Here is an 18,927-nt window from a genome sequence, read left to right on the forward strand (position 1 = left end):
AGGATTAGTCAGCTAAGCTGTCTCGCTGGGCCCTCTGCTTTGTTATTATAAACTTTTCCTGCTGCGGTCTTTTCTTTTTCAAATGTCTTCATGCACCCCCATGTATGTTTCTTTTTTTTTTTCCATTTCATTTGTATTTAATTTATCTCGAACTTCTCTTGGAGCTTTTTCTTTAATTCTTCAAAAAATGATTTTGGTCTTTTTGTCTGTTTTGTTTCATTTTTTTTGTGTGTGTTTATACCTATGTATATATTTATGTATATATTTTGTATATACATGAATATACACATATTTTGTATTTATCTTACATATATAAATACATAATCTGTACAATACAGTTTCTCTGAAGGAGAATAGGTGACTTGATCTTAACGTGAGTGGCGCACAAACAGCATGTTCTGCACGGGTTAGGAGCCGGCATCTGAAAGAGACGAAGCATTCGGTTAAGAGTCTCTGATATCTCATGAACCACAACCAGGACCGTTTCCCTTAAGGTCTAGAATTAGGATTTTTGCGCCCTTGGTCACGCACGTGCCAGTACACACAGATGCCGGCTTACACGTTGCTTGTGCTTCTCAGGTGTTTCCACTCAGAAGCAGTGCTGCTCAGTTGTTCTGTACCAAGCCTGCACACTCTGTTCCGTTTTAGAATCAAAGGTCTAATCTGAAATTGGCATGTCTGTTAAAGGAATTGTGACTTGCAGCAAACCGGGGCACAGCCGAGTCAGTCCTGGGAAGCCAAACCATAGGCTGATGAACACTGTCACCACTTCCATCCCTGAAGGTGCTGTTTGTTTCTCACTGACTGTTCATCCATTCATCATTTTATATTTTATATGTTAATAGTTACAAAAGTGCATGTATCATCAATTCCGATTTTACATATTAATAATTGTTAAGGGGGGCCAGCACGATGGCTCACGTTGCAAGCTCTGGATCCCATATTAATACTGGTACATGTCTAAGTTGCTGCACTTCCTATCCAACTCCCTGTGTATGGCCTGGGAAAGCAGTAAGGATGACCCCAAACCGTGAGACATTGCGCTTGCATGGCAGACCTGGAAGAAACTCCTGGCTCCTGGCTTCATATTGATTCAGCTCTAGCTGTTGGATCCATTTGGAGAGTGAACCAGTGGATGGAAGATTTTTCCCTCATTCTCTCCTTCTCTCCAAAATCTGATCTTCCTTTCCACTAAAAATAAATAAATCTTTACAAAATTAGTTGTTAAATATCTCTGTCAGATGCATAGATATTTATGCATATGTGCATATATGTGCACAGATATTATTTATGGTTTATATATATGGAAGCAATTATTATGACACTGATAATCCGAACACTGGATGCTTCCAGAACATTTCATTTTTGATCAGGCTATCACTATACTTATTCCTGATCTTCTAAGTCACTTTTACTTTCTTTATTGTAGGTGACTTACATCATTACAATTGATGGGAAACCGTGCACTCTGCATCTCAGGAAACAGTAAGACATGATTTCCCACTAGAAAACAGGCAATTTTGTGTTTAAGTTTTGCTCTTTTTGCTTTTGTGTAGCATTTAAATGGTGGAATTCAACACTCTGGTGTACTACTGCTGGGAAATTAAAGCAGCAGCATCCTTTTCATCATGTATTAATTATATGCTATGTATTAATTAAGTACTAAACTGTAACAACTTTGTTGAAGATATTTTACATATAAAATGCACCAAAGGGGTCCAGCAGCGTGGCCTAGTGGCTAAGGTCCTCACCTTGAATGTGCCGGGATACCATACGGGCGCCGGTTCTAATCCCGGCAGCTCTACTTCCTCTCTATCTCTCCTCCTCTCTGCATATCTGACTTTGTAATAAAAATAATAAAAAATAAATCTTAAAAAAAAAACACCGAAGTTCCACCTTTTCAACAACTCTGATGTGTTGTCCCATCAATAACACCTGCCATCCTGGTCTTCAAGGAGAAAAGGACCCTTTCCGGTTGCTACCCCTTCTATAGGATTGGAAGGAGAATGGTCACATCACCCTTCCTTCAAAGTCTCAGGTGAACCACAACACACAAAGAGGCAGTTCTTTGTGGCTAAATGGGCACAACTGGAAACTATAATGCTAAGGGAAATGAGTGAATCCCAAAAGATTAGATACCACATGTTTGCCTTGATTTAACCTGTAATTTTTGTATGGTTGTTTGTTATTTTTTGAACCTGTCATTGATACTGTCTCAACCCAGATGTTTCGAAGAATGGAACTTGCATTATTTTTAACATATTGTTTACCCAATACTATGTCAATTAATTCCATAATGTTGTATATTGATACTGAGGCCTTGTTGGGGCTTTTAACTGACCGGATCTTTACTCTGTTAGACCTATCTTCAGACCATAGAAGGTCTCCCCAAGAGGCCACTGAACTTATCTGGACAATAAGACGCTGAACTTTATGCTAGGCATGTGTTTGCAAGGAATGAATCTCAACTGAACTTGAACTATGGTTATGCAACAAGGTGGAGGAATCCACCATGGGGGGAGGGGTATGGGAGGGGTGGGGGGAATCCCCAGCGCCTATAAAACTGTACTACATAATACAATGTAAGCAACAATAAAAAAAAAAAAAAACATATTGAGAGATGAAAAAAAAAAAAAAAAAAAAAAACAAGTAGCAGAAGCACTATGGTCAAGGGACAGCAGATGGCGGTACTGAGCTGGAACGGGCCTGGAGCCGAGGGGTTTCTGATGAACTCCTTGATGAAATGGACAGTGTACTTGTCTGTAGCAGATTGCTGCCATATTGACACAATTCTTGAACCACCTGAAGGCCAAGATGAAGATCTGTTAAAGTATGAACATTGAAGCCACTCTGTCTCAAGAATGAGTGTCATGCAGTTACTTGCATGCAAAATTGCAGCAACTGAACTATCTTTTGTTTTGTTTTTTTTTTCTGTGTGCAGCTGATAATACCCCCTGAAGTTTCCACTTAAATTATACTAGACACATACTTGGTGGTGCTGCATGTCTTTTGAATAACGATAAATGTTTTCCCAGGAGGGTGAATGAAAGGAATTATCTGTAGCAGAAACAGGAGCAGTGTATAGTACAACGTAAAGATATTTTTGCGTGCTTATTTGCACCGATAGGAGATATTTGATGGATATAAATAATAAAGCATTTTTGTCTCATCAGTTTGCTAAATTTGGGATGAAATGCGAGTGGATGTTCAAGGATACCTGACTGTACCAATTTTAGAAGAGAAAGTTTAGAATCCCCAGAGGAAGTGAAGCATGCTGGGAATTACATAGAAAAAAGAGGACTCACCAAGTAAATAACCCTCCAGTAGGTTCTCCTCTCTGAGATGACATCTTTCTGTTATCTCCATGCTACTTTCTACATTTTGCCCAAACCTGGTGACTCCATAAACTCTTGGATGCAGCAGGCATGTTGATGTCACAGGGTTTTTAAATTTTCCCCTGATTTTCTTTCTCCTTCCCATGCCAGTATACACGACATGGACTTGGTGTCTTCAGCCATAGATTCAGTGAGCCTTTCCGTGCTGTCCTGTCTACATTCTGGGATCATCACGTCACACATCCAATCCTTACTATCGTCTCACTTGGTAGCAACATCTGTCCCTGGCTGTCATGAAAACCAGGGATTTTGTCCTTCCTCGCTTGGTACCAGGACCTGGATCTATGAGATTGTAGACTCTCAGGAAATACACGTTGAGTGAAGACACACACACCCACACACGCACGAGTTACACAGACTCACAGTTTTAAGCCTGAACCCTTTGTTACACCACTTTTACAAATTCTAACTACTATGCCGTACTGACTACTCAAGTTAAATGTGGTTCTTTGTTTGCCGTTATGATTTCTATTTTACTCTACATTTTGATTAATTTTGTAACAAATTGTTCTTCTTTTTCTTCTTTTTTTTTTTTAGCTCCTTCTTACCCAAGAACTTACTGGTTTATATACAAAATGAGACCAGAGTTTTGCATTCTGAGACTTCATATTGGATGGTAACAGTCAGATGTCTAAAACATTTATTAATCTTCTGTAATTAACATGTGATTTCTGTTGGAATATTTTGCTTTCCATCCTGAAAGTTTTACTCTATGTAAGCCTGACCTAGGGCTGGTTGTGACATGTAGCCATGGCCTATGCTAAAGATGGAAACTAAGAGAATATTCATGAGCACCTGTGCTTCAAAATAAAGAGTGCCTGCCAACATCTCCTTTTCCTGAAAGTTTGCATGACCAATTCTTTATAAACAATGATCTCATTAAGGCTTTAGTAGCTTGAGTCTGCTAAAATATATTTGATTGTAAAGAATTCCTAGATCCTCTTGTCTTGGTTTTCAGATGAATTGCCATTACCAAGGATATGTTGCAGAATCCCCAAATTCAGCTGTGGCCCTCAGTGTCTGCTCTGGTCTCAGGTAACAAAACTTTAGAGAATCCGCAATTGGATGGCATAGGATATGCCACAGCATGAAGCTCCGTGTGCAGCAGCCAGGACTCAGTGAGAGCTTAGGGTGTGTGCAGATCTGTAAGAATCTTTTACAATGGCCCCAAGGAAAGCATAGTGCCGCCAGACGAAACTTTGGAAAATATCCCTAAATTTTACTGTTGCATCCTCTATCAGGTGTCTAGAATAGTCAGGGACAATGGCAATAACTAGTTGCTTAAGCCTAATATATCTGTATTATATATTTCAATGAACGCTTTAGCACTACACATAAAGTAATTAATTTCGAAAGGGCTGACATTGTGATATAGGGGGTTGGGCATTCAGCTGCAATGCTAACCATCAAACATGGGTTCTGGTTCTAGTCCCAGCGGTTGCACTTCCAGTCCAGTTCCTACCAATATGCCTGCAAATCCCAGAAAAATGCTTGGGCTCGTATCATCCTGATGAGAGACCTGTATGTAATTCCAAAATCCTGGCTTCAGCCCTACCCAGCCCCAGCTATGACATTCATTTGGGAAGTAAAGCATTGGCTGGTGACTGGAATCAATCTCTCTCTCTCTCTATCTCTCTCTCTCTATCTCTCCCCCTCTCCCCCTCCCTCCCTCCATCTCCTCCTCCTCTCCTTCTCTGTCAGTGATGCTCATGCAAGGAGTAGGAGAAGTGATGTTATCATTAATGCTGGGAAATGTACTTATGATACATTAATAAGAGGAAGAAGGGTCCAGCACAGGTCTTTTTTAACTTTGTTTGGTTTTAGTTGCCTTATTTCCAGAATGCTTTCCTGCTCACTTCTAACACTGACATCCTCTGGATGTAGTTTTCCTGCTCTGTCACATGCCTACTGCCTTCTCTCCCACTCTCTGTAAGAACCAGAACCTTACTTTTGGAATCTCAGCAAGCACATTATTTCCTGGCAGATTGTGGCCTTAATTTGTCTTGAATAGTGGGATTGCCTTCTGGAAATGACAAGCTACGCTTCACTTGGTTGATTACCTTAAAACTGGAGCAAGATGTGCAGTCTGTTACTGACACTAGCCCGAAACACATAGGAAGGACAAAGGTGCAGTGTCTGTGGGATCCTGGCATAACATGCCAGCTGCAGCCTCGCCATCATTTGCTGCATCTTTAACATCCTTATTTCCTTCTGAACATGCAGGGGATTTCTCCAGCTTGAAAACGTCAGCTATTGGATTGAACCACTGGGATCCTCAGCGAGATTTGAGCACTTAGTTTATCAAGTGAAAAATGACAACGCAGAGGTGTCGATGTCAGCAGGGAATTACAGCATCATGTGGCAGAAGGGACGCCCTTCCACAGCTCATCTCAGCCCACAGGTAACCTGCGATTCTGATGGGGTGACATGCTAGCAAAACACTTTTACGGAATTTGTGTAATCCCAGAAAGCAACTAGGTGATGACTAAGCCCAGTGTTAAATGTTGCGTCTTTTCCATATCTTGGAGGGAATCATCCAAGCTCCATAAAATTAAATATTACAATATTTTAAGCTTACTGCTTTGTAACATATTATGTAACACACCTGTTTTCTACATTTGTTGCATACAAAATGCACATTTTTGAAAATGTTTGTTGACATAAGAACAGAATCACAGTTATTCCAGGACCTTGGAAAGTTACAGTTAATATTTTGGAATTGGGGCTGGCAGGGTAGTCAACAGGCTAATCTTCTACCTTCAAAGTGTCAGCATCCGATAGGGGCACCTATCCGCTTCTGATTCAGCTCTCTTCTTATGGCCTTCGAAATCTGTGAAGGATGCCCTAAACTGAATCCACATGGGAGACATGGACGAGGTTCTGCCTCCAGGCTTCTGATCAGCTCAGCTCTGTTTATTGAGTTCATTTGGAGATTAAGCCAGCAAATGGAAAATCTTTCTTTCTTTTCATCTCTCTGTAAGTCTGCCTTTCCCCCCCAAAAAACAACAACAACAACAAAAACAAAACAACAAATCTTTTAAAAAAAATATAGTTTGGAGGACTGGCACAGTAGCCTAGTGGCTAAAGTCCTTGTCCTGCATGCACCAGAATCCCATATGGGCCCCGGTTCATATCCTGGCTGCTCAACTTTCTGTTCAGCTCCTTGCTTGTGGTCTGGGAAATCAGTGGAGGACGGCCCAAATCATTGGGCTCCTCCACCAGCATCAGAGACCCAGAGGAACCTCCTGGCTCCTGGCTTCAGATTGGCTTAGCTCCAGCCATTACAGTTACTTGGGGAGTGAACCAGTAGATGGACGATCTTCCTGTCTGTCTCTTTCTCTCTGTAAATCTGACTCTCTAAAAAATCAATAACTCTTTAATATATATTACTTATATATTTATATAAAGGGGAGAGCAGTGACTATATTGTAGCGGGTATCACTGGTGCCTGTGTTACTGGTTCACACTCCAGCTGCTTCACTTATGGCGGAACTCCCTGCTAAGAGCCCAGGAAAGCGGGAGGAGGTGGTGCAAGTGTTTGCTTCCCTGCACCCACGTGGGAAACCTGGAAGAAGTTCTTCGTCCCTGGCTTCAGCCTGGTTTGGCTCTGGCCATTGCAGCCAGCTGGGGAGTGAATCAGCAGATGGAAGGTTCTCTCTCTCTCTCTCCAGCTCTCTGTCACTCTATAAAGTTAAAATCATGAAGCTATAAAGCTTTATTATTTGATTTTATGTCACTCTATATAGCTATACAGCTTTATATGCTGGCTGAATATATATTTTCAATGTAGTTATATGTATATTATTGAACTGTCAATTCTCTGGTAGACTGGGTATATGCAATAATTGGTTAATGATTTGTTTTTCTTCTTTTAGTATTCTGTTTCAGTCCCACCTCTGCCTCCTATGGCCTCTGATGAAAGATGAGCTATTTCTATTATGAAAATTCCTTGAACATAATGAACTTATTCAATGTTTTCTAAGTTTCTGTTTTTGCTTTATGATAATTTGCTTATAATGTGTCTATAAACAGGTCTCTATATCCTACATGGAGTTCATAGAACTTTCCAGATACAGAAATTAGCTTTTTTTTTTCTATCAAAGTTGGGGATTTGGGGTCATTAATTTTTGGATTATTTTCTTGTCCCTTTAACTTGTCCCTCTCCTTCTGGTATTCTCCTTGTGAATATGACAGTATGCTTGATTATTGTTTCCCAACTTTCTGGACTATTCATTTTTCTCCATCCTTCCTTTTGCTTTTTCTTTCTCAATCGACCTACCATCATGTCCATCAGTTCTTTCCTCTGGTGCTTAAATCTGTTATTATGCTTCTGTGCTGGATATTTAATGGCACTTACTGCATCTTTCAATTCCAGAATTCGAATTTCATTCCTGTCACTTGTGTTTAACTCCTTATTGATTTTTCTCTACTTAGGAAAGTATTTAAACACCAGTTGTTTATGCAGCATGTCCATTGTGTCTTTGCAATTATTATAGATAATGAAATATTTTTTCTAATAAGTCCAACCCTTCATCTTTTCCAAAGACAAATATCTTGATTCGTTTTCTTTTTTTTTTTTCTGTATGTGGCCCATATCCGTTTGATTCTTTGTGTCCCTCAGCTTTTGTTGAATATTGGAAATACCAAAAAATACACTGTGAAGATTCCAGAAACCTGCGTCTACTCCCTCACTCTTCAGGGATTGTAGTTGTTGTTGCTTTTGCGATTTTTTTTTTCTGAACTGGTCCTGTAAACTCTGTGTGTTGTGAGTAGCACCTTGCTACGTGTTTTTCTCAGCTTCTAACTGTAGGATTTCTTGCATAACACATTAAATGTAATTTTAATATTTTTTAGAATGAATATCATTATGCTTTTCCTTCCACCGAGGATTTCAGAGGTGTGTATTTAACCAGCCATACGATAGGTCTGCTTGCTGGTTGTTGTTCATATGACCACCCTCAGGATAGCAGAGCTTCTTTAGATGTTTTATGTTCATAGGGAGCAATGGTTTGCTACAGCTATGCCTGTTCCTTACGTGGCTTTGTTTTGTGCTGGATAAAGAAAAGAGAGGGATGGAGAAAGATCTTCTGCCCATTGCTATACTAGCCATGTATATGAAGCAATCAGGAGCAGGCAAGGTCAGAGCTAGACATCAGAAACTCCACCTGGGTCTCCCCCATGAGCGAGAATAAGTTCACTATGCATTTTCACACATTGTGACATAGCACATGGGTGTGGAACAGGAACATTCCTGATGTTCTATGTAAAATCCAGTGTTCAGAAGGCACAATGCATACTGCTTTGGGGATGTGATGATCACAAATGTCTCTATCCTCCTCCTTCAATGTAATGCAGGGTTTAGCATCTATTCCTTCTTTCTCTCCAGAGCTCGAGCTATGTTACATATGTCCATCTCTCCTTCCCCAGTTGTAGCAGGTTTCATCCTTAGACCACAAACTTGACAATCGTGAAGGAATGCCTTTAATCTTCTTGCCGGCCTATATAGTGAGAAGCTAGTGCAGTTCCTGGAGGAAAATCTTGGCAGAGGCTATGAAACCTACCAGGGACTTCACACTTGGATGTGAACATGAACCAGAGCTGTGGATGCTCAGCCAGTCACAGCCTCTACCAGTCTACCCCCTTATCGTCATCTGCAGCAGATGCATAAATGCTTAGTTTCTCTCACACACCCTAGGCCAATTTGCTTGTCACATTTAGGTCCACAGATGGATCTTCAGGATCAGATTCTTGGTAGATACAATAAAAATATTCATCTACAGTTTTTCAACTTTGACCTAAATCCAGAAAAGTACTATAATTTAAAAAAACACATTTATTTATTTGTATTGGAAAGGCAGATTTACAGAGAACAAGAGAGACAGAAAGAGCTTCCATCTGCTGGTCCACTCCCTCAGCTGCAGCAATGGCCAGAGCTGAGCAGATCTGAAGCCAGGAGCCAGGAAACCCATCCGGTTCTCCCACACTGATACAGGGTCCCAAGGCTTTGGGCTGTCCTTTACTGCTTCCCCAGGTCACAAGCAGGGAGCTGGATGGGAAGTAGAGCATCCAAGATATCAGCATCCGTATGGGATCCCCTGGATGCCAGGCAAGGATTTAGCCATTGAACCAGTATACCAGGTTCACTATGATTTTTAAAAATCACTTATTTCTTTTTCCAGTAAGTACTTCTGGGCAAAGTGAGTGAAAATTAAAATATTTGATGAAAATAATACCTTCTGTACTTGCTAAAAATTTGTTGAGTTAGTTTGCTTAAGGATGATACTTAATTATGATTGTCGATTTTTTTTTTTTACAAATCACTTTTTCAATCTTTATGGATATCATTGACTGATTTTTTTTAAAAATTCTTGCTCATCATCCAAAGGTACCAGAACTAAAGCTATAGCTCTTGATACACTGTGGAAGGTAGCTTAAAAAAATAGTTCAACAAATTCAGTGCTGTGTCAGCTTTGTCATGGACTTTGAATACAACGATTCATCAATGAGTTAGATGTATCATTGAGAACACAGAAGACATTTAAAGTTTATCAAGCTTTGTATGGCCATGGAGCTTCATAAGACGCGACCTCCACATTCCTCTTTGTCTCCCCAACAAAATAACCTTAAAACCTTAAACATTTCATAAAAATCAATGAAATGGGAAACAAATCAGCAAAGGAAACTAGTGAACATAAGCGATCCAATTCTTCAAAAAGAATAATAAGATTGATAAGTCTGGAGTAAGATTAACAAAGAAAATTAAGACATAAAGTGCCAATACCAGGGATTCAATGGGATCACAGATTTAGCTCAACAGAGTGAGGATACATCCAGATACAAGCAAGTAATATTGTGAACAATGGTAGGTACCTAAATTTGATAGTATCAATGAATGAGCAAAAAATGAATCATAGTAAGAACTTACCATCCAAACAATATAAAATTGTGCTCCAAAGTTAAAAAAAAAAAACAAAAAACACAGTTAAGAAATAGAGAAAAACCTGAGGGGACATTTCCCTGGAAACCATATAGATGTAGAAAAAGCAAAGAAAACAGAAACAAACAAAAAATGTTGAAAAATGTGTATATCATCATTCATGTTTAGGAATGTGCAAATTAAAATCCTCCTCAGAGATTGTTACATACCCATCAGAGCAACTAAAAGAATTTACGTGTCACTATATCAGAGGCCAGAAAGATTGAAGAAAGAAAAAATCCTGGGCATCTTATGCTTTGTCAGTGAAAAATTGGTACAGCCACTGCAACAAATAAAAATTAGATAAAACAAAACAAGACAAAACAAAACACACAAAGACCCATGGGGCCTCTGGCACGGTAGCCTAGTGGCTTAATTCCTCACCTTACACAGTGGTTTTGATGTTTTCTGTTAGTTTCATCTCTTCAAAACACTTTCTTCTGATTAAATTCTTCAGTGACTCATACATACAATAGCATCATTTTCTGCAAGAAGGTTCTTGATTTTCATTTCTTCAGCTACATGTTAGTCATTTAGAAGCATGTTTTTTAACTTTGTGGTGTTAATTTCTTTTTTTTTTTCTATTGTTTTTGTTTTGTGGCTTTTCACTTAAGGGGATGTATAGTAGCTGTGTAATGGATACTGTCATATCTAGTAACACGTCATTTAACTTCATGGCATTGTAAGTTTCTATTTTTCTTTCTATTGTTGACTTTGTATTATGACTTCATTTCAGGGGAAATGCAGACTAACATCCAGATGTGAGGATACAATGTAGTATGCATTTTACTTCCAGACAAAGAAGGACTTACAATGAAACTGTTTACTGTATCTTGACAATAGGATGCTGGACTCTCTGCCATTGTCCATGCCCACCGTGATGGACATATGACTGTGTATGAAGAACTATACTGTGTTAACGATATAGAGGAACTAGTAGCACTGGAATGCAGCACATTACCATGGATGCGGATGGCACAAGCGGCATCCAAACCACCTCACTAAATGCTTGCCCTTGTTAATGCCAAGCAAAGGAATTTTGATGTCCTCATACATATTAGCTTTTGGAAAAATATATCTAGTTTTAAAAATCAATTTTCTGTTGGAGTGTTTTAATACCTACCAAATACAAAATTCTGAGTCATTAAATATCGATTTATTTCTTTTAAGATTTGTTATTTTTATTGGAAAGGCAGATCTGATTTCCAGAGAGAAGGAGAGGCAAAGATATGCCATCTGCTGGTTCACTCCCCAAGTGGCCACAAAGGCTGAGGCTGAGCCGATCTGAAGTCAGGAGCCAGGGGCCTCTTCCGGGTCTCCCACAAGGTCTTGGGCCACCTTCCACTGCTTTCCCAGGCCACAGGTAGGAAGCTGATGGGAAGAGGAACAGGCAGGACATAAACCAGCACCCATGTGGGATTACGTTGCTTATGAGGTGAGGATTTACACACTGAGTATCATGTCAAGGCCCTTAACTATGAATGTCAGTACTTGCATTACTTTCATTATCCTCTTCTGCATTCCACATCTTTCAGTTTAAGGCAATGAATTTTATGGTCACTCTTGTAAGAGTCTATTAAGTATTAGAATAATGCATTTTAAAGTTATGTAAAAGAAAAACAGGCATTTGGTATGGTCCACTGCCATTCTAGACTGCCACAGCCCACATAGAGTGCCTGGTTCAAGTCATGGCTCCTTTACTTAGTCCAGCTGCAGGTTGCACAACGTAGGGGAGAGCAAATGATGGCAGGGATAACTGGTTCCTTACCACTCCTGGGGGCAAGCCATGTGGAGTTCTGGACTCCCGCCTGCTGTTGGCTTTGGGGAGTGAACAAGCTGCTGGAAGAGCTTTTTCTTTCTTTTTAAAAATTATTTTTTATTATTTTCCATAGTACAGTTTGGTAGGTTTGTGAATTTCTCTGATCTCCCTCCCACGTCTTTTCCCAGCCCCTCTCTCACTATCCCCTCCTTTCCCACGAAACCCTCATTCTCTCCCATTAAACCCTCCTCCTCTCCCACTATCCCCTCCTCTCCCATTATCCCTTCCTCCTCTCCCACTATCCACCTCCAATGTCATTACAGCAGTATAGTCCTCCAGCAACAGTTACAAGTTCAACATTCTGCTACCCAAATACACCATGGCATTATAGATACAGGCAAAGGCAGAAAATCTGGCATCGTATTATTTTAATGTACTTAACTGTTTCAGTGGGAGGCCTCCCTTTACTCACGAGCAGAAATGCATACTGCAAATGCATCTTTACTTCCAGGTATGTCAGCCTCCATTATATGGTTTATCTGTGAGAATATATGTTTATACATGCTTATTACCTGTGTATTTACTTGTTTTGTGCCCTGCATGAATATTATCTTAGATCAGCAGGGACATATTATTTTTGTCATTTTAGTCATTTTAGGATAGAATCATTTGAACATAACAGTCTCTAGTTTGGACCATTTTGTTGCAATGGTAGAATTTCATTTTTAATGGTGGAAGAATGTTCCATGGAGTATATGCACCACAGTTTATGCACTGTTCTTTCCACGGGCATCTGAGTTGTTTCCATGTCTTCATTATTGTGCATAGTGCTGCTACAAATATAGGACTACAGGTTACTTTCTCATATGTAGTATTCACTTTTTTTAAAAAAAAAAAAAAGACATTTATTTTTATTGGAAAGTGAGATATACAGACCGAAAGATCTTCCGTTGGATGATTCACTCCCCAAGTGACTGCAGTGGCCAATGCTGTGCCGATCCAAAGCCGGGTACCAGGAACCTCTTCCAGGTCTCCCACATGGGTGCAGGGTCCCACGATTTTGGGCCGTCCTCGACTGCTTTTCCCAGGCTACAAGCAGAGAGCTGGATGGGAAGCAGGGCTGCCGGGATTACAACCGATGCCCATATCGTATCCCTGCGCATTCAAGGTGAGGACTTTAGCAGCTAGGCCACTGCATCGGGCCCTAGATTTCACTTTCTTTGAATATATTCCCAAGAGCAGAGCAGCTGGGTCATTTGCTGGCTCAATATTCAGTTGTGTTAGTTCTCTCCATACTAACTTAGTGGTTGTACTCCTCTACACTGCCCCCCAGTAGAGGAGTAGGGTACTTTTCCCCATGTCCACGCCAGCAGGTATTGCTAGTAGATATGCCAGTGTAAGCTGATCTTATTGGTGTTAAGTGCAACCTCAAATAAATATAAAATGTAAAAATAATGAAAGAGTTCAAGAGAAAAATGAGCAATATCTCTCACAGAAAGCTATGTTAATGCAGGTGTACACATTTAGATATAAATGATGAGCGAGAAAGAGTCAGTCTACCCACTGGGGTGAGGTTGTTTGCCTATTTAAGCCAAGCTAGCAAATATTTCAGCATCAAAATGTTATGTATGTTTAGTTTCTCCAGATTTTATATACATTTCAATACCTTGGAAATACATTTCACGTAAAATAGCCAAATACTAGCTTGTGATATAATCTATTGATAATTTGTAGCCAATCACCTTAGCACAAACATTATGTTAAACTAGATGCACAGCCTGTACTCTGCAGCCATCAAACAACTTCCGCTATTTTGCATTCTGTCATTTTCCACGTATGTATATTCTTCATACTCAAATAACACAATTTACCCCAGTGTTTTTGTAGACTGTGAGTTCTCCAGATAAGTAAAAACTAGAAATTCCAGGAAGAAAAATAGCCTATGTTTCTGGATGGATGGATGGATTTCCCATATGTCACAGCTGATGCCACTATAGCATTTAAGAGGACAAGTAGTGAGACATTAGTAAGTGTGAGCGGTGATACACATTGGTCCTCAGATAAAGGCACAGGCCCTGCCTCTTTTCTGTGCATTGCTGCTTTCAGAAAGGACAGGGAATGCCCATAACCCTCACTACTCTTGCAGTTGCATGAGACAACACACTCTGAAAGTGAAATTTTCTGCTTGGATAATCAATTTTTATGTCATCATGAAGCTTTTATATGCATCTTTATGTCTTCATTGTATGTTGCTTTTTATTAATATATTTAATTTTAAAATGATCAGTCTCATATTATTATTATTATTAATTGTCCAGAAACAACTTGCTTCAAGACTGCTACCTCATTATCTAGAAATGCACATTACAGTGGCAAAAGATTTGGTGAGTGATATTTTCTTCTTGGCTCCTCTTCCTCTCTCCTCTTCCTCCTTCTCCTTTTCTTTTCCCTCCCTCCTTCCCTCCCTCCCTCCCTTCCTTCCTTCCTTCCTTCCTTCCTTCCTTCCTTCCTTCTTCCCTCCCTCCCTCCCTCCCTCCCTCCCTCCCTTCCTTCCTTCCTTCCTTCCTTCCTTCCTTCCATCTTCTCCCTTCTCCTTCACCTCCTTCTCCTCCTCCCTTTTCTTCTTCCTCTTCTCTCTCTCTCTCTCTCCTCCCCTCTCTCTTCCACAATTGTCCATTGTTTTTCTGCTGGATTCTACAACTCAAAATAATAAATTTATAACCTTGAATATAAAGCTTATTCATCATTTTTAAATATTTTATCAAAATAGAACCACACTGTAAAAATAGTAGTAGTGTCATTTTTAGTATTATTATTTAGCATTATAATGATATTATTAGCATTATTATTTAGTTAGGGTATGTTAACCACAGTTGTGAGCCAGCTTTCATGAGAGTTGATCATCCAAACATTTTAACATAAAAAGATGAACTCCTTAGGAATCAGTTTTCTCCGAGGACTTACAATTCAATAAACGATCAGAGAACATGAGAAACTTACTCCCTGATATTCAAAATCATTATTTTTTTGCTCAGCTACAAAATTAAAGAAAATTTTTGAACTGAAGACTAAGATGTGGTATCATCCCAGTACTTGGAGCAATTAAAATACATCAAGGAAAAGCTAGAGATTTTCTTTATCTGTATATTTTTAAGGAATGTGTTCCACGGGTAATATCTAACACCTACCAGACTCAGTATCTGTTTTTAACTTTATAAAAAAATATTCTGCATGTGGTACATTAAGTCTTAATTCAGTCAATACAGAGACAGGACACATTATATATTACTCTTCAACAACATCTGTCAGAAGTACACCCACTTCATTAAATGTGACCAACAGTGAGCAAAGATAAGCATATCTAGTATTTGAAAGATTGCTTTCTTTCATCTTTTTGATTGACAATATGATAGATATTCAGCATTTTCCAGACAAGAGTCGAAGAGTGGAGATAATCATTAAGCCCTAAAATGTGAATCCATGTGTTTTCGAGAATTACAAAATTCAGATGTGAGCATGTCCTTTCTCCATTTTATACTATATTTCACCTTATTGTTGTCACACATCTGTGAACCATTCATGGCACATAATTTTCACTGCACTTTATAGTGACTTTTTTTTCCCAGTAGGTATATTGTAATGCAACTAATTTTGGTTTTCACTTTTTAAAATTGATCATCTATGCAAAGGGAAATTCTTTGATTTTGTCTGTGTAACACAGAATTTATGTTTCGACGATCTAGGGTAATCTGTACTAATTTTAGCACCCCTTGATTCCAGTGATTCCCTCCTGAACACATCTTCAGAAAACTTCACAAGAATCTATTTTCAGTGTACAATTTTTTGTCTTCTTGTCACTTATTTTCTTCTCTCTTTTTTCTCTTTCTTATATTATGCTAAATTGTTTAATAAATCCTATACTCCCTTGTAGCACATACTCTAAATTTGCCTCCTAAAATCCAGCTGTTCTTCGCATCTCAAACAAACGCATAAAAATTGTTTTTCAGTATGATTATATGGGATCTGAAATGATGGCTGTGACACAGAAAATTATCCAGATTATTGGACTTGTCAATACAGTAAGTTTTAACTTTTCAAATTTCTAATTTTCTATAAACAATACATTGATTATAATTTGAGTTCTATTATGACAAGTTAATAACTTAAAGTTTTCTATTTCTTAATCCTAAAAAATGCCACAATGATGTTTATCTTTATGCTCTGTTTTAATACCTGGAATTATACTGCTTAAAACGTGCCATGAATCTCCTTGTTTTAGATGTTTACCCAGTTCAAATTGACTGTTGTACTGTCTTCCTTGGAAGTGTGGTCAGATGAAAACCAGATTTCTACCACGGGGGATGTTGATGATATACTGCGAAGATTTACAACACGGAAACAGGGCTATCTTATCCGACCCCATGACTTAGCATACTTACTTATGTAAGCACAATGTTCAACTATAAAGAGGAACTACGTAAAATAATGCCACGAGTTTAATGTATTTATTATATTCTCCAACTTTCTGTTGGTACCATTGATATATTCAAAAAAATACAGATATACGTTATGCCACAGGAAACGGCAATCAGTTTTACAACAGTGTGTTTTGGTATGTCATTAAAAAGAAGATCTACCCTTTTGATTTTTATGGTAGAAGCTTTACTAAAGAAGACAGCCTTTAGCTTACTAATGATATGAAAACGGACATTATTCAATAGCACTGTGCACTGTAGGTTAGTGCAATGCATGGCTACACTTTGACCAAGAATGACTTCACCTCTTGTTAAATTCTAACTTTCAAAAATGCTTATTTTTTAGGAGAGGTCATATTAATTTCTCCACAAATAAAAGCATTCTTTCTGTTTTAACCTGTAGTAACCAAAATAGTGACTGTAGGAAGAGGGAAGCTAAGTTAGGCTTTAATTAATCAAATGTTATCTAATTCTTAAGAATCAATATGGGGGGAAAAAGTGAAATAGATTTGTCAAGGATTTGAATTTTTTCATAAGTATTTTCTATATTGGAATTTCTTATGATTACACAATCATTTGTCAAAATTCTTTTGTAGAGATTTAATTTTAAAATAAGCTTATATATATTTTTTCTCAATCACTATGCAATTAAAAACAATGCTATAACAATGCAGTTACAGGAAGCATCCTAAATATGTGGGGACAATATTTCCTGGCACAATATGCAGTAAGAAATACAATGCAGGTGTTGCTATGGTAGGTAACATATTCTTTCCATTACTGTGTTTAAAGACCTATATTATATTTTATAGGTATTAAAGCAGTTAAACTGTAACAACTTAATATTTTTCTGTATTTATACACTCATTATTATTTTATCAGGACAAAATTACTAGAAGTTAAGAAAGCTTTACGAATTATAACTGTCAAACACAAGTAGTGCAAATATAAGCAAAATGCTGTTGACCAAGCAGTTATAAAATAGCATTCCCTAAAAGTGGTCCAGAACTTGAGGTAATAAAATATTAGAATAAAGATAGAGCATCCCATATAATTCCTTGAGATTTAACAAAAGCAAAAATACGAATTTTTCTTACCAGTTCAGGCATATTTATTCTTTTAAAAAATTATATGAATCCATAAACATGTTTTTCTACATCATCTGTATCCTCTGTATTATTTTAGAACTATTTGGAACAGTTTTAAAGGAGATAGCTTTAGATAGACTGATGTTGAAACATACTACTCTAGTGTGTTCTGATTTCTAATATTGGAAGGATCAAGTAAGCCAACTGCATATTCTATAGCCCTGAATCCTTTTCCTTAATTAAAAGTACTATCATATAATTCCATGTCTAATTTGTTTAATTCATGTTTTATTGAGGCAAATAATATAAAGAAATTGTCCAGGTAAAAGTGAAAAACATTTTTTTGTCAAGCCAACACACAGGCATAAATATCATAAAGATCAAGAAAGAGAATATTATTATCAGTATTCCAAAAGAACATTGCATCATAACCTGTTTCCTTAACACCCTTAGCAAAGAATTCCCTTGGCTAGTTCCGCCCGGTTTGTACTCTTGTTTTTGTTGTGTCTAATTTTGTTCAACCTTTTTTTTAATGAAAACCATCCTGGCTAGTTCCACCTGGTTTGTGCTCTTGTTTTTTGTTGTGTCTGACTAATTTTGCTCAACATTTTGTTTATGAACGCCATCTGTGGCTGTCTATGTAAGAAGAGTCTGCTCTTTGTATTTCGATGTTCAAGTGTAGACATTGGCTGTGGAATGCCTGTCACTGAAACTAGAATTGCACTAGTCTGTCCTGTCTACACTTAGTCTCCTCTGTTCTCCCTCTCAAACTACACACCCCATTTGATTCCTGCCTAATAAACCCAATAAGAAACTAAAATTAAACTATTCTGACACTACAGCTCTCGAGTCTTTCTGAATTTTAATTGCATCACATTGATTTTTCTCTAAGCTCTTTGATAAAATTGCGAATGTCTTTTCTATTTATCCATGTTTCTGAAATTTCTCTTTTCTAGTTTGATGACACGCTGGGTAGTTTCTCTTTTACCAATGTAGATTGAGACAGCCACGTTAGCTGTGGCTGGGGAATATTCACTCTCCCCTCCCTCACCATGGGTTTTCTCTTCCATAGCTTGCTTTCTGTTTTGAAGAAAACATGTCCCATAACTTAGAAGAAATTACAAGAAGAAAATTGTGTGCGATTTGTATGACAGAAAATTCATTCCATTATTTAACAGTTTGTTGGCTTCCTTTTAGAAATTTGAGGCCATTTCTGTTTTTATTTATGTGGATA

At 38.2% G+C, this 18,927-nt stretch overlaps 1 protein-coding gene across 1 annotated transcript in view; it reads left to right on the top strand.

The window, feature by feature from the left end:
* ADAM18 (ADAM metallopeptidase domain 18) overlaps positions 1–18,927 on the top strand; it is a 58,946-nt gene that overhangs the window by 5,387 nt on the left and 34,632 nt on the right. Inside the window, exons 3-10 of the mRNA XM_040994236.1 lie at positions 1,430–1,485; positions 3,933–4,011; positions 4,354–4,430; positions 5,619–5,796; positions 14,449–14,514; positions 16,138–16,209; positions 16,410–16,573; positions 17,280–17,361. Coding sequence (XP_040850170.1) covers positions 1,430–1,485; positions 3,933–4,011; positions 4,354–4,430; positions 5,619–5,796; positions 14,449–14,514; positions 16,138–16,209; positions 16,410–16,573; positions 17,280–17,361 — 774 coding nt within the window. The remainder of the gene's footprint in view (positions 1–1,429; positions 1,486–3,932; positions 4,012–4,353; positions 4,431–5,618; positions 5,797–14,448; positions 14,515–16,137; positions 16,210–16,409; positions 16,574–17,279; positions 17,362–18,927) is intronic.

This window comes from Ochotona curzoniae, unplaced genomic scaffold, assembly GCF_017591425.1.
Source record: "Ochotona curzoniae isolate NIBS_2020 unplaced genomic scaffold, NIBS_Ocur_1.0 contig_899, whole genome shotgun sequence".
Classification (NCBI taxonomy): domain Eukaryota; kingdom Metazoa; phylum Chordata; class Mammalia; order Lagomorpha; family Ochotonidae; genus Ochotona; species Ochotona curzoniae.